General features: G+C 42.2%; 2 protein-coding genes across 2 annotated transcripts in view; one reads left to right on the forward strand and one right to left on the reverse strand.

The window, feature by feature from the left end:
- The first annotated feature begins 1,059 nt into the window (after positions 1-1,059).
- PNCK (pregnancy up-regulated nonubiquitous CaM kinase) overlaps positions 1,060-16,332 on the forward strand; it is a 267,950-nt gene continuing 252,677 nt past the window's right edge. The window contains exon 1 of the mRNA XM_033921036.1: positions 1,060-1,121. The gene's annotated coding sequence lies outside the window, so the exon portion shown is untranslated. The remainder of the gene's footprint in view (positions 1,122-16,332) is intronic.
- Positions 8,241-16,332, reverse strand: part of SLC6A8 (solute carrier family 6 member 8) — a 141,314-nt gene continuing 133,222 nt past the window's right edge. Inside the window, exons 12-13 of the mRNA XM_033920998.1 lie at positions 13,998-14,168; positions 8,241-13,690 (exon numbers count right to left, since the gene is read on the reverse strand). Of these exons, the coding sequence (XP_033776889.1) occupies positions 13,553-13,690; positions 13,998-14,168 (309 nt within the window). The 3' untranslated portion in view covers positions 8,241-13,552. The remainder of the gene's footprint in view (positions 13,691-13,997; positions 14,169-16,332) is intronic.

Here is a 16,332-nt window from a genome sequence, read left to right on the forward strand (position 1 = left end):
AGGATAAATAGTTAAATTTTGTTAACTTTATTAGTTATAATTTCAGTGTATTTAATGTATCTTATTATTATTGCTTTCTGTAAAAGTGTAATACTTGAATTCTAAAGTGAAAATCAATAAAGATTTAATGATAAAAAAGAAACTAAAGAAATCAATAAAGTTTCTGTGCTGAAATTAGGGCAGAATCCAAGTTGATAAGGAAGCAAAATTGAAAATTTATTCAAATTTTTTTCTGTTGTGAATCACTGTTAGGGCGGTATATAAGAAAATAAATTATTATTATTAAATATGTTGAGAGTTGTTTTGAAACTATAGATTTGATTATTTTTGTCAATATAGGTATATTAGTTATTGGATGATAATGTGATGAAATAGTGGGGACAAATCTGGTCCTTTAAACAGAGGGGTTAAGACAATGTGGCCCATATCATGAAAAATAACCATTCAATAAATATTGATTTAATAATTTTGTTAACTGTAAAATGGCTTTAGATGGAATATCACTGAAAATATAGGATGGAAATGGATCCAAGATGCAAGTTTTTTGTCCGAGTCTGTCATGTAAGGACAACAACTGATTCTCATTCACTAGATCAAAAGTACACCAAGTTCTGTCTACTGGAATATTATTAAGATTATCTTTGATTACAATTAAATCATCCGTAGATATTTTGTTTGAAAAAGAGGACTTTATAATTGTAATTTTGTCATTAAAGAATTTGGCTAATTCCTCCACTGTTGGTCTAGAATTATTTTGAGAGGAATCATTTTCACGAGTAAGAGACTTCCAAATTTTAAATAAAGCCTTGTTTTGATATCTAGATTTGCCTATTCTAATTCCATAATAGGTTTTACGGGTCTTATTAAGTTCGTAATTGTATTCTTTGATTTTCTCTCTCCACTTGATTTTTCTCTTCATCTAAATTGTTTTTTTTCATTTTTCTTTCTAACCTTCTACAATCCTGTTTAAGCTTGTGATGATTTGAAGTGAACCAAAGGGCCTTATATTTATAAGAAATCTTTTTTTGAAATAGGTGGTGCTAGAGAGTTGAATAAACTTTCTGAATTTACAGTCCATATTTTCAACAGATCATCAGAATTGTATTCCTGAGGAAGACTAGGTAAGATCGTTAATAGCACTAACCAAAACTCATCAGGTTTAATTTTTTTTTTAATGGTAATATCTTTTGGATGAACTCTTTTAGGAATTGTGGACATGAAAACTGGCAATGTAAAACTGCCCAAAAAGTGATCAGACCAAGGTTTTTTAAACCATTCTTTATTAGAGATTGATGATCTATGATGTTTTTGATCAATATAACAGACAAGGTCTAAAGCAGGGGTGTCCAACCTTTTGGCTTCCCTGGGCTGCATTGGCCGAAAAAAATGTTTCTGGGGCCGCGCAAACACTACAGCAAGACAGAGGAGGGAGCTGGCAAGACGGTAAACACCCGGGAGCAGCAGAGGAAAACACTGCATCGCCCTAGACCAGGGCCGCACAAAATACTTCATGGGGCCGCATGCGGTCTAAAGCATGGCCATGTTCATGAGTGATTGCTAAAGGAGGGAAAATCAAACCCAGGGAACTCATAAATGATTTAAAACTAATTACATTGAATCAGAAGCCAAGGACAGGCCTCAATGATGAGATCATCACTGAGGCCTGTCCTTGGCTTCCGATTCAATGTAATTACATTGAAAGCACACAACGAGGGAGTTAAAACTAATTACATCAGACTTGTCTTCTTCATCTAGATGCAAGTTAATATCTCCCAATATTAAAAATCTAGGATATTTCAACACAGCATTTGATATAACATCGGTAAGCAGATCCACTGATTTTCGCCATGGGACTGGGGGACAATAAAACGACAATATTCCCAATGGATGATGGAGTAATTCATCTTTAACATGAGCTCCCAGAGGGTGTGATAGGACAGAGTACGATTTTGGGGTTCAAGAAGGGATTAGATAATTTCCTGAAGGAAAAAGGGATAGAAGGGTATAGATAGAGGATTACTATACAGGTCCTGGACCTGATGGCCGCTGCGTGAGCGGACTGCTGGGCATGATGGACCCTTGGTCTGACCCAGCAGAGGCACTGCTTATGTTCTTATGTTCTTACTATCATATATTCTAGGACTCCCAAGGAAGGTCCTCTGGCTGAAACATGGGCTGTGTCAAGTCTTGATACTTTTATTCATTCAGATACTAATAAACCACCTTGGGTCTGAAGACCTGGATTGTTCTGCTTTCTTTTCTAGAGAGCTAAATACTAGAACAGCAGGTGGTGCTGTGAGTTACATTTGTAACACTGTGTGTGTGGAAAAGGGGTCTCAGATGTTGCAGGGGTTGAGTGATGTGCACAGGCAGGCGTGGTGGAGAACAAGGCCGCAATCCAGTCAGGTTTTCAGGATCTCCAATGAATATGCATGAGATCTCTTTGCATACAATGGAGACAGTGCATGCAAAGAGATCTTATGCATATTCATTGGGGAACTCCTGAAAACCCGACTGGATTGCGGCCCTCGTTCCCTGTGCCCATGTGAGAGAGAGGAGATCTCAAATAACTGAAGATACTGCAGAGTAGGAGTGAAGTGCTCTGGTAGTCTTGTGGATAGAAATTTGAGGAACTCAGTATAGTTTTTCAGTGAATGTTCTGGCACTGTCAGCTCAGATTACTCTAACTCCTTGCACTGAATATCAAATCCTAATTTTTCCTTGGGAAGAAGCTGTGAGCAAGCTTGCCACTGAAGGAGCAATCATCATTGGACAAAATCCAGAATCACAGCAGGGATTCTACCTTGTGATTCCAAATAGCTTGGCCCTAAATGCTAATTTGTACCGCTTACCGCTTGATAGTAGAAATTCAGCAATGACAATTATATAGGCCCAAGGGCTGGAGTGCACAAAAGGCAGCCCTCCTTCTACATCCTTCTTCCTGTGAGTGGTGGGCTGTGGCCAGTGAGCAGAGACACCTGATGTAAGGGAAGGCTAGTGGTGGGGAAATGTGTGTAGGTGGACCAGGAGGAGAAATTGAGAGGGGGTGAGTCCAGAAGACTCAGTTTCTTTCCAGTTCCTGCTCCCTGTCCATCCTCACTTAGGGGTATTACCTGCAGTGATGAAGAGAAAGGGGTGGGGGAGAGAATCGGCCTGGAAAAGGAAGTGGGCTGGCATTGGACAGCAGTGCCAACTGCTGCACCAGCTGGGCTGGTCAAGACAGCAAGCAGGAGGGTATGGGATGGGATTAGTGGATTTTAACCAGTAAATATAATGAGAAAGATATGGGGGAAGCCACTGCTTTCCCTGGATCGATAGCATGGAATGTTGCTACTCCTTGGTACTAGTGACTTGGATTGGCCACTGTCAGAACAGGCTACTGGGCTTGATGAACCTTTGGTCTGACCCAGTAAGGCTATTCTTATGTTTGTATTTCTTTATTTATACCCCGTCTTTCCCAAGGTGGATCACAATAAAGTACATACACAAAATGTTCTTATGAATGACCAATCAATCAAACTGTGACCTTGTATCAGCAAGAATGAAGTTTGTGCATGCAAGTTTTGTGGCAGGAGATGGAGAGGGAGCTAATGGCTGCTGGAGTTATTGCTCTCGTACCGTGGCAAACATTACTCTTTTTAAGACCTGCATTGACAGTGGAACCTGACACTGTTTTTCAGTGTTTGCATGGTAGGCTGCACTGAGGATGACACATTCTATCTGCCTGGGCACAAACTGGGAGGCAGTATCTAGCAATAGCATGTTAGCCTTCTAAGGGCTGCACACCGGTTGCCTCTCTCATACAGAATCACTCATAAAGTTCTTTTACTGGCCTTCAAGAATCGGAGCACAGACTTTCTATTCTTTTCATCCCATATGGTGACGCTGTATTCTCCACCCCACCCTGCACACTTCGATCATAACAGCATCTCCTAATTGTTCCCATCCTTCAGAGAAATTACCATCTGCCACTCCATTTTCTCTGTCACTGACTCTCGTGTGTTACCTCTCCACTTATGACGGCAGACCTCCCTAGAGAAATTAAAATCTGATTTGAAAACCTTCCCATTTAATGATGCCTTTATCTAATCTAGGAGACACGTGGCATCCCCACACCAGAAAATTGAAGCAGGGAGGAGATTGGGGAGAAAAAAGGGAATCTCCAAAGGAGCAAAGATATTGGGCTGCAGCCCTCTCTCTTCACTAAGTAGTGGTGCAAGCAGAATGTGCTGAGCATAGGGTCTGTGATCCCAGTTTATACCCCCAAACCTCACACTGGCTTGACAAAGCAATCTGTGTAAGAGGGCAGTGGTATACCATAGGTCTTCAACATCGAGGGGCTTGTTTCAATTTTGCACTCCCCCAACTCACAGAACATCTGAAAGGCCCCATACTTTTGTTGTCCTTCCTGCTCCTCCTCCACCATCCACCTGCCCTGTCTGGTGCCCAGGCCCTCTACCCTGTCACTGTGGGAGGGCGAGGTGTACGATTCAGCATGATGTTTGTCAGTGTGTGCTCCAGGCGTAGGCGTTGCGCTCATTTGTGTGGCATAGGGTTACCAGACATCTGGATTCCCCTGGACATGTCTTCCTTTTGAGGACATGTCCGGGGGTCCAGAAGGCTTTTCAAAACCTGCCGCTTTGTCTGGGTTTTGAAAATAAATCGCATCGGGAGAGGGCATCCGTGCATGCGTGGATGCGTTCATGCCCAAAGAACAGGGGTGGAGAGGGGGGGGGGGCTGGAGCAAAGGGTGGAGCTGGGGTGTAACAGGGAAGGGATAGATGGAACTGGGCAGGCCTGGGGTGGGTCTAGGGGTCTGTAACCCTAGTGAAGCATTGCTTGCAGTGATACCACTCTCACCTGGCTACTACCACTAAGGGTGTCAGGTCAAAAGCGCGCCAGGACAAAGGCGCGCCCAATTGAGCGCAGCGTGCGCCGCCGCACCGCTCTAAATTATTGTTTTTAGCGCTCCGACGGGGGGGCGTGGGGGGTTTTCTTGGGGAACCCCCCCAGTTTACTTAATAGACATCGCGCCGCATTGTGGGGGGTGTGGGGGGTTGTAACCCCCCACATTTTACTGAAAACTTCACTTTTTCCCTGTTTTTAGGGAAAAAGTTCAGTTTACAGTAAAATGTGGAGGGTTACAACCCCCCAAACCCCCCCATAACGCCGGCGCGATGTCTATTAAGTAAACTGGGGGGGTTCCCCAACAAAAACCCCCGTCGGAGCCCCTAAAAACTGTAATTTAGAGCGGCGCAGCGGCGTGCGCTGCACTCAATTGTCGGCACGCGCTTTTGTCTTTCGCGCCGTTGTCTACGAACCACCACTAAGAACATAGCTTGGGAAGCAGGAGCAGGGGGGAAAAAAAGTAACATCTGGAGTGTTTTTATTTGGAAGGAACCCCCCATCCTCAATGTTTTTATTGCCCCCTCTCCAATGATCTCCCTAAACTCTGCCCATTCCAGGAACACAGCTATATCTAACATTCAGAGAATACAGCTGCAAGCAGTGAAGACCACCACACTCCTATAAGTTTCAGTCTTTTGACCATGAACTCAGCCAGAGAACATGAGCCACCTGTATAGGTTGGCCAAAGTTGGGTGTGCAATGTAAACTAATTGGGCTAATTAGGTGAAAAAAACTGAATTCATGGTGTTAAGTGTTAACTATGCACAGATGTGCCCTACAGCCTAGTCTATATCCTGCATGCCTTGCATGGAACTCCAAAGGGATGTGGCCAGGGCATGATCAATTCAAGGCATTCCAAAGATTTAGGCGCAGAGCTTTAAAATATTGTCATTTCTGTGCCTGCCACGAGTTGGGCACAAGCATAGGGTTACCAGTTGTCTGAATTTCCCTGGACATGTCCTCATTTTGAGGATATGTCCAGGGGTCTGGATGGTTGCGCGCTATTGTCTTGCGTGCATTTGACCTGTCACCGGTCAAAACTTGGAACTTTGGGTTTTGAAAAGCTTCCCGACATAATCGCGTCGGGAAGGGGCATCCGTGCATGCATGGTGATGTCATTGCATCGTGTCCGCGCATGTGCGGATGCCGTCTGGGGGCAGGGACGGGGACAAAGGTGGAACTGGGCAGGCCTGGGGGTGTGGCCATAGGTCCAGATTTTCCCCCACACAAGCATTTATACCAGCTTTTGACAGGTGTAAATACGTGCGCCCAAAGCTAGGCGCAAAAAGACTTGCTAAGCTTGTATTCAGTACAGGCCAGTCCGCACAGACCAACCTTTGCTGAATACTGGCTTAGCTTGGATCATCCCAGCATCTCACTTTGCTTGATCTATACAGAATTCCCCCCAAGGTGATCATAACTCCATCTGACAAGAAAACTGTAATCCCACAACACTCACTGCAACTCTCCTAGGAGTGTTAGATCTCCAGGCAAATGCAATTAATCATAAGATCTTCAAATCAGTAATATGTTGAGAGGGGGGGGGAAGAGATTTTGCAATGTACATAAGCACTTTCAACCTGTGTATGCATTGCAACGTTTGCAAAGGGACAGCATCCCACAAGTATGTATTTGAAAATCAGTTAATGTGCTCTGCACCCGCTGTAAATGCAAGCAACCGAGCAGAGACCACATAGCATGCATACATTTGAAATTTTACTCCCCCCTTTTTTAATAAAACGCGATAGCGATCATTAGTGCAGGGAGCCACGCTTAATGCTCCGCACTGCTCCTGTCGCTCATAGAGTTCCTTCCTATAGTATGAGCGTCGGGAACAATGCAGAGCATTCAGCATGGCTGCCTGCGCTAATAACTGCTATCGCGATTTAGTAAAAGGGGAGGGGGTAGGGGGTTAATGTATATGGTTATGTTTATTTGATATACTGCCTTTCTTCTGCAGATATCAAGGCAGTTCACAAAGCATGTACTGTTTTGCTCCTCTGACCTGTACACAGCCATGGGAATGTCTCTTTTTTTGAACATGGCTGAATGTATGCACACTCTAGAGCAGTGTGCATACATTCAAACATTTTAGCTCTGACACGTTAAATGGAGAAAATGTTTTTCATGGCACATTATAATTTAAATTATAAAATTTCAAAACCCACCAAAAATTAAATTTGACAGTTACAGTATTTATTTAAAGATCTGTAAGCTATGTATGGATAATTGTAACAATGGTGAAACCAAAGTAAATAGAATTGCTAATCAATACAATGGAGGTGCTTGTTTTTGAGTGCAAATTAACTCAAAATGTGGCTCAATTGTCGACAAGCAAGCATGCATTTCATCATCCAGTCGTTTTCTTTTTTTTTTTTAATTTAATTTGTCAGAGCTGAAAATCCAAGTTGACAAAGATAAGACTATCCAAATAGTAACAAAGCCTTGATTGCTTTGTTGCTCAAGTTAGGTAACTACTGCATAAAAAATAAAACTAAAATGATTTGCCTTTAGTTTTCAGGGACCAATCACATCAAAGAATCATGCTTGTTTGGGCAGTTGTATCCTTACGCACACAGATGCTCCTAACATTGACAGACTCTTGCATACGTGACATACATGGAGCCACTACTCCTCAGTGTATACAGTACTCCCCCGAAATTCGCGGGGGTTCTGTTCCAGGAACTCCCGCGAATCTTGAAAAACTGTGAATATGGTTTTTCATGGGGGAGACTGGAGAGGGCAGCGGGAGAAGCAGGAGAGAGCAGCTGGAGAGTGAAGGAAATCATCCACTGTATGCTCCGACCGCCTCTTCCTGCACTAAAGTCAGGCCTTACCAATCAGGAGCTGCATGTCAAAGCAGCTCCTGATTGGTAAGGCCCGACCTTAGTGCAGGAAGAGGTGGTTGGAGCATACAGCGAGTGATTTCCTTCACTCGCCGGTGCTCCGGCTGCTCTCTCCTGCCTCTCCAGTTGTCCTCTCCTAGTCGGCATTTGGAAAATACCGCAAATGACTGGGACCTTGAACTGCCGACCACGAATGACCGGGGGGAACACAGTACTTATGAAGGGAATTTTTTTAAAATACAGTAAAATTCTGGAATCTTTTGTGGCAGGCCTGGAATCTCTTTGGGCCACACCACAGTGCCATGGCACAGTTTGAGAGACACTGCTCTAGAGGCTCACCCATCCTTTCAGCAGTTTTTAGCCAGACCAATTTACCCAGGTAAACTGCTATTTACACGGGCACATAGCTTTGAATAATTTCTTGCAGTATGTAAGATTTACCCAGCACATCCCATAACTATGCAAGAACAATCGACACACCAAAAATGGTTTTTGAAAATCACATCAGTTTATTACTATCACTACTGATATTATTGCTATTTTTTTCCTGGGGGGGGGAGGGGAGTGAATTTTATCTCCCAATCACTTTAAGCAGGGATCTTCATTTTTCTTTTAAAGTCATAATAATACAGAGAGGTGAATGTAAACTTTCCATGGGTAGAATATCAAATGCTACAAAGCAAACCCCTGTTCACCCCTCACATTTCATCCAGATATGAACAAAGGTCTGCCCAATCTAGAACACATGAGGGAAGGAAGTCTACCAGCTAGCAGTAGACAATACAGTATATGAAAAGGGAACATCCTCTGTAGCTTCACCCAAGCAGAAGAGCATCATTTTCCCTGATAGGAGAAAAAAAAAGTGCTTCTTTTGAAGGTAGTGTCGACATGGAAGTGCATTTTGAGAACACAGTAACTGACTGTCCGTTCAGAACAAGAGACTCGCTGGGAGTTGAGAGGGTGGAAGCTGCACTTAGATAATCAGTTCGATCTTCTGAACCGGCTTAAAAGATTGTACCATTAGGGCAAAATGGTGATGAACAAAAAGTACAGAGCGGACTGTTCTTGAAGCATTTCCTCCCATCTCTCTATATGTCCTTGATTTTTCACCATTCATATATGTCAATACAATCTGGCTCAGAGTCAGTGAAAAATCTTTGGAGACCAGTGTCTTCCAAGTACCCCTCGGCGTCATCGCTTTGCCTGACAATAATGCTGATAGGACAGTCTACTGACGATTCATTTATTGATCCTTGGCAAATAAAGTACAAAGGCCTCTCCTTCCCTGCAAGTTCAGGGAGCATATACAGGAGGAAAGCTGCTCCCTAGCAGCTCTAGTCCGGAAGCTGTGAGACATGAACTGAAGGGTATAGTTAAACCTTACTAAAAAGACAGTAACTTTGCAAACATCACATTAACTGAGTGAAATCTGGAATATATAAAAATGTAAATAACCAAAAAGGAACTGAATGAAAAACAGCAACACATCTCATTCAGTGAAAAAAAGGAAAAGAAACCACACAGGTTTGGGTGACATTCACGGAGAAAAAGACCTCAGTAAACCTTGCAGAAAAAGCCTCAATGGCTAACGCTTTAAAGCAAGGAAAATACACCACAGGCCAAAAAACTCCAAACCCCTTCCACCCATGCCAATCACAAATAACCAGCAAAAAATACAAATACTTCTTAATAGTTCTCGACAACATTTTTACTGGCAAAAGAATAGTCTTTTGAAAAGCGAAAAATATAGAAGAAAAGTGCTTGACTTACAGAGGGTAAAGGAGCAAATTCTCAATCATATCTCCATCCACGGCACTCTTTCTTTATCAAAATATAAAGATAGCAGAAATGGTAGGCATCCACCAAAAATGTACCAAATTACTAACAGGTTAGGTTCCCAACTGGGACCCTGTTTCACAACTGTGCATTAGGGGAACTTTTGAAAAGAACTTTCAAACAAACTATGCCATTCAAAACATTCAATGTTTTGGGAGGATGCCTACTATTTCTGCCATCTTTATATTTTGCGAAAGACCTTTGTCACCCAAGTTAAACTGTACTGCTTTTATACAGAAGTGGCTATGTTGTTTCTTCTTTTGATGTTGGGGGTTTTTTTCAGAGGGACTTTTTTTTATAGGAATAGGGTCACCAACAAGTTCCCCTTCTCTGGCCTGGGAGAAAAGCAGAATCAGTTTCTCCAATTCCTGATGACCTAGGGCCACCTAGTAGCTAGTTTAAGCCCTATCATCCAAAGCATTTACAAACACATCTTGAAATGCTGCTCACTCAGAAGCAGGGCCAGAATTAAGATTTTGGTGCCTATAGGCAGATACTAGAGAGGAGTGTGGAGGGGGAAAGATGTCAAAGATCCCAAAGATTGGAGAGCTAGAAGAGGAGCAGAAAAGGCCATAGTACCATAGTAGTACCCTTTTGATGCAGTACATGTCCCCAGCCCTAAAGGAGACAGGAGAAGATTTCTCTTTGATCTGGGGATTTGGCACCTTCAACATTTTGGCGCCCTAGTCAGTTGCCTATGTTACCTAGGCCTAAATCCAGGCCTGCTCGGAAGCACAACATATCTCCATTTTCCTATTTAAAAATTTTACAATCAACATAAAAAAAATTGCTCACACAATAAAGCTTTGATTTTTCTTATATACTTACAAATAAAAAATAAAATTAGCCATCTCTTCTAATACACAGTGCTTTAAAAAATTTTTTTTAAAAGGGAGCCATCAGCATGAGGTTCTCGGTCTGTGTTTTCTTAAAAAGAAGTTGACCTGTGTCCTGTGCAGTATTTGGAAAACATACAGAGCATGCTTAGGTGTACCTCCTCAAGGACATAATGACAGAAAATGTCACACTGCTCCTACAGCTGCAATATCCAAAGGTATATTTTAGATGTTGCATTAGCTTTCAAGGGGCATTTTTACTTTCAAAACCGCTAAAGGAAAAAAAAACATTTATTTTTTTTCTATGTAGCGTTTCAACTGAAACAAGATTCAGTTTCACCCTCCATGCAGGTACAGTATGTTTTATGCAACTGTATCCATACATGTACCTGCAAGAAGCATGGTTGACTGCCCAATAGCCCTTTGCTTGGGCAACTGTCTCTTGGACCCTGGGCTGGAAGGGTGAATCAGAGACAAAGGGTAGTTTAGACTCAGAGAAATAAAGTAATATCAGGAGCTATTTAATCCACTTTGCTTGTTTGCAATATGTACCTAACCATTCCAGACAGGTATGCCCAACCTGGCAAGTTGCTCTCCTAAAACTCCAGTGGCTGAGATTCCAGCAGATCTGAAGCAAACGGTTGTAGGAGGAGGCTCACTGCTTGCTCCATGTGTTCTTTAGAACACTGCACAGGATGCAAAGTGTACAACTTATTTGTGTGTGTGTGTGTCTATCTAGTTATATACATGTATGTACATTTGAGGTAAATTCTGAGAATGTCTACCGAATAATTTGAAATGTCTAATGTACACATTTCAAATTATACATACACTTAGTGCCACTGAACATACCATTATCTGCAGATATCCGTCTTGAAGTACAGTCTACACATTCAAGCATCAAACGGCAGCCACTACAGTACAGTGGCCAATAAGGTGCAATTCTAGGTAGAGTTCATACGTCTCATTGTGCTGCTCAACTTTTTGGGTGACACAGAGACTTATAAATCGACACAGAACCCTAATGCACACGTATAGGACTCGATTCTATAAATGGCGCCGAACAATTGTTGGCCAATAAAATTTTGTGCTAAACACTATTCTATAAATGGTGCTCAAAGTTAGGTGCCGTTTGTAACACAACATTCCGCACTGGAATCCACGCCAACTTTTAAGCATGAGGGTTTATATCTAGTAAAACCTGGTGCAAATTCTCCCGCCTCAATTGGGCGCAGATCTCCCTTATTTTATAAAAGCGCACATAAATTCCAGAAATGTCCCCAATTCATTCATGTCCTCTTAGGGCCGTGAATCCACGTGTAAAATTTACACGCAAATCCCCGGCACCTAAACATTCATATATTAATACCAAATAGCACCGATAATTGATTAGCACTCAATTATCGGCACTAATTGTCTTATTTAATTAAATTGCATGTGGAAATTGGGTGTGTGTTCAAATTTCTACATACAATTTTTAGCACCATATATAGAATTAGTCCGATAGTGTTCAAATAAAGGTGCGTATACTGTACATACAGATTATATAAATGAGAAGCACTCCCTTGGAACACCCTCAGAAACCCCTCTACTATACATATACTGTAATTCCGGATGTACGCTTACAGTGCATTTACAAGCCTTACTTTATAATGCTGTTGCTTTGTTTTGTTTTTTTAAGCCCTAAAATACATTGAGTGGGGTGCAACGGTATAAGTGCTTTTGAATATCAGGTCCATAAATATGTGTATGTACATATTGCATATTTTCTCTACGGCAAATATATAAAGTGTGCAATTTCACTTTTGCTGGAGTTTGCAGCCCATTACAGCAGCACTGACTAGCAGTCCTCGAACTTGCAAAGCATATCTCGTTCTGCAGACTTCCATCAGGAATATTATCGGGTCTCGTTTGCTCTCCCACAAATCCAGCTCTGATAAGACTGCAACCGGTATGCCAAATGTTACTAACCCCAAAACCTTGGCTCTTTTGCCCTCCAAGGACCTCAGCTAGTCAGCCCCATGTCACACCATTTAAAAAAAAAACATTAAATCATTAAAACATGGGTGCCGATCACACACCATTGTTGCGGTAGGCCAAAAGCAATCTTTTCTTTGAACTCTGAAAGCCTGTGAGACAATGTCAGGCTTTCAGAGATATGCGGTAGTGTCAGTAGTGCAAGCATACCACCAACTTAAAGAGCAGCATCATTACATTCTTGTATCTCAGCTACATGGCAGCAGAAACTTTTTGGGTGCACCACCAACTTAAGCAATCACCCTAAACCCCTGCTCAGGGCAATTCTAGAACACACACAGCTCTCAGAACTGTGCTTCCTTTATCTTTTTCTTTGGCTTTAGGATTTGGCACCTTGTACATAGAGTCACAAAGTCAGGGTGGTCATGGAGGGGCTTCGGCATCTCTAGCTAATTCACAGTATCTCTTATTAACTAAAGCAGCTGAAGGGTGGAGAAGAAACAACTCTCAGATCACAAGAGATGGCAACAGCTGCACATGCCATAAGGCACCTGTGATTTTTCAACTTATTTTCTTGAAATCCGTAGGTCCTGTGGGATGGAAGAGGAGTCTTGTCTCTGCTTCCTAATCCATCCCCATCCATTCTGTGCAGGCACAGTGCTGGCTGTCAGTGATGTGACAAAGCCCTCTGCTCTGACAAACAAGAGGCCTTTGTGACACTGCCCAGTTCTGTGCAAAGTGCATTGTTCATTTAGTGTGAGGGGAAAGAGGGAGAGCTCTCAGGGAACATGTCGCTGCTTTGTCTTATTTCTGCAGCTGGTCATTCATTTGCGCTCTCCAAGCACTGGGAATGGCATGCTTTTCTTCTAGAACCTTAATGTTCACTCCCAGTCCTTAAGGGCCGCTAATTAGTCAGGTTTTCAGAATATCCCTAATAAATAAGTATAGAGAGATTTGCATACAATGGAAGTAATAGGCATGCAAATCTCTCTCACGGAAATTCAACAGGTGTATCCTGAAAAGCTGACCCACTGAAGGCTCTCGAGGACCAAGGCTTTAAGATGTACTTGTGCAATATGGGCTAGTGCTGGTGGGGTCATTTGGGTATAATAGGGAAGACCCCCTTCTCTTAAGCTGAAGAGCAGATCTTCACATGATGCTTTCAAAGATGATGACCTTGCTATCAGGCAGCGGCTGGAGAGAGGTCAGGCCCTTGGCATCTGCATCCGCTGTCAGGTATTCCAGGTGATGGTCTCCCCAGATGGGCTGGGTGAGATGCCGCCAGCGCTGAAGAGCAGGGAAGGAGAAGCAGAGAATGAAGGCAAGCTGGCATAATAATATCAGTGAATAAGAACAATAAAACCCCAAATCCTCCCACCGCCCAGCCAGAAAAATTCAAAGCTTTACCCTTGTCCCCTGCAGGGATGGTGTTAAATATGTTGGGGCCCAGGGTGTATATTTAGGAGATAACCCAAAACTTTCAATAGGCTGTAGCATCCTTCAGCTCTGGGCAAGCCTGTAGCCCCTAACACTGGCCCTGTCTCAATATTACACACGTTTCGGAAAAGAGTTCTCACTGATTCCAATCACTCACCTCTCGCAGGGTTCCCTGGCTCTGTGCCAGCTTGTACAGGAACACGAGGGGGATACAGAGCATAGAACTAAGGGCAAAGCACCAGCCTATGGCTTCTCCCCACCATGGGTAGGTGTATGTGTTGTTGTACATGAGCGGTTTGTAATTTGCCAGGTGGAAGACAAAGATGGCCTGCAGGAGAGAGAAGGAACAAAGTCAAATAATTCAGTGCTGCTCTGCACCTGCAGGGATGCATCCAAAGAATGGGAAGGAGGATTGCAGCCCTCAAAAAATGATAAATTAGAACAGGGATAGGCAATTCAGGTCCTCGAGAGCCGGAGCCAGATCAGGTTTTCAGGATCTCCACCATGAGTATGTATGAGATGGATTTGCATGCACTGCCTCCTTGAGATGCAAATCTATCATGCATATTTATTGTGGATATCCTGAAAACCTGACCTGGCTTCGGCTCTCGAGGACCGGAATTACCTACCCCTGAATTGGAAGAATATATAAGAGAAAGGAGCTACTCTGGGATAGTAATGGAACCCTGGGGAGTTTGCATGAATTGATGAAAATCAAGGTGGTTATAAATCCTAGGGTTGGCATTCAGTAGTTTTAGAAGCAAATGGAGCAACTAAAGCTAGGAAAGTCTATAAAATAAAGATCACCAAATAAGATTTCAGAGAAAACTTTACATCTGGGCTAATACAATACAGTTTTCACTAGTTCCAGTTAATCACCACTTGTGTTACACAGGTAGCATAGTGGTGCTTGCTTGCAAAGTTTTATAAAGAAGCTTTACAGCTTTTAAAACAAACACTGATGCTGCAGTCAAGTACAGATTGACCGTATATCCACAGATTATTATCCCTGACCCCTTCAGCTCTGACCTGTCAAAAGCTAGTCACAGATGTATTCGTTTATTCTAATACAGTGGTCTCCAACAAGTGGTCTCCGAAGTCCTCCACTGTTGCCCTCAAAACAGTTGACTGAAATGCTCTCCAAATCCTGTAAATGTGTTAATTTTAATCTTGCCTTCTTGATATAGTAACTGCAAACAATCTCTTAAGTGCTACCATTGGCAATCCAAAATAAACAAGTTTTTAAAAATATATCCTTGAAATGCTGTAGAATCAATATTAGTATTAATTTTTAATGATTAATTCCCAGTCTGAACAGGCAGGTCAAGGCGGTTTAACAAAATCAGTACTGTCTGTAGGCTATAAATCTTTTGGAAGCCCTCAGAGCTTTCTCATTTTCATTCTGCGGACCTTTACATGGAAAAGGTTGGAGACCACTGATGTAACAGAAAGGTCTCACTTTCAGCTCATTCGCTGATTATTATTCCTAAGTAGCCAACTGGAATAGCAAAGCAAGCCTGCTATTTCATCCAAGAAATGCTGTCATAATTTGCTTCAACTATGATAAACTCTTTCAGACTGGGATAGCATATTAGTCTGACAAAGGCAGATGGCACCTTATAGACCAGTGTCTCTCAAACTTTTTTTTAGTTCTGGCACACTAAATGGAGCAAACTTTTTTTTAGTTCTGGCACACTAAATGGAGCAAATGTTTTTTTGCGGCAGAGTATAATTTAAATTATAAAATTCCAAAACCAACAAAAATTAAATCTGAGAGTTATTTAAAATTCTTTAAGCTACGTATGGGTATTTGTAACAATGGTGAAACTAAGGGCTCCTTTTACTAAGGTGCGCTAGTGTTTTTAGCGCGCGCTAACCCCTGCGCTACGCGGAAAATACTAACGCCAGCTCTATGGATGCGTTAGCATGTAGCGCGCACTAAAGCCTAGCTAGCGTAGCTTAGTAAAAGGAGCCTTAAAGTAGATCGACTAGAATTCCTAATCAATGTGATGGATGTGCTTGTTTGAATGCAAATTAACTCAAAATGTAGTTCGATAGTCAAAAAAGCAAACACACATTTTGTCATCCACCAGCTGCAGTCGTTCTTTTTTTTAAATTTAATTTCTGACAGAGCTGAAAATCCAAGTTCGCAAAGATAAGAAGATCCAAATGATAACAAAGCCTTAATTGCTTTGTTGTTTGCTGGGTCAAACCATTGGTCTGACCCAATAAGGCTATTCTTATGTTCTTAAGTTAGGATAACTACTACTGTTAGTTTTCAAGGACCAATCACATCAAAGAATAATGCTTGTCTGGATGGTTGTATCCTTATGCACACAGATTCTCATAGCATTGATAGACTCTTGTGTATTCTTATTAAGGGAATTAAAAAAAATAAAATTCTGGAATCTCTTGTAGCACACCCAGACTCTCTTTGGGGCACACAGTTTGAGAGACATTGTTATAGACTAAGAGGCTAATATTCCACACTA

This window comes from Geotrypetes seraphini, chromosome 1, assembly GCF_902459505.1.
Source record: "Geotrypetes seraphini chromosome 1, aGeoSer1.1, whole genome shotgun sequence".
Lineage (NCBI taxonomy): Eukaryota > Metazoa > Chordata > Amphibia > Gymnophiona > Dermophiidae > Geotrypetes > Geotrypetes seraphini.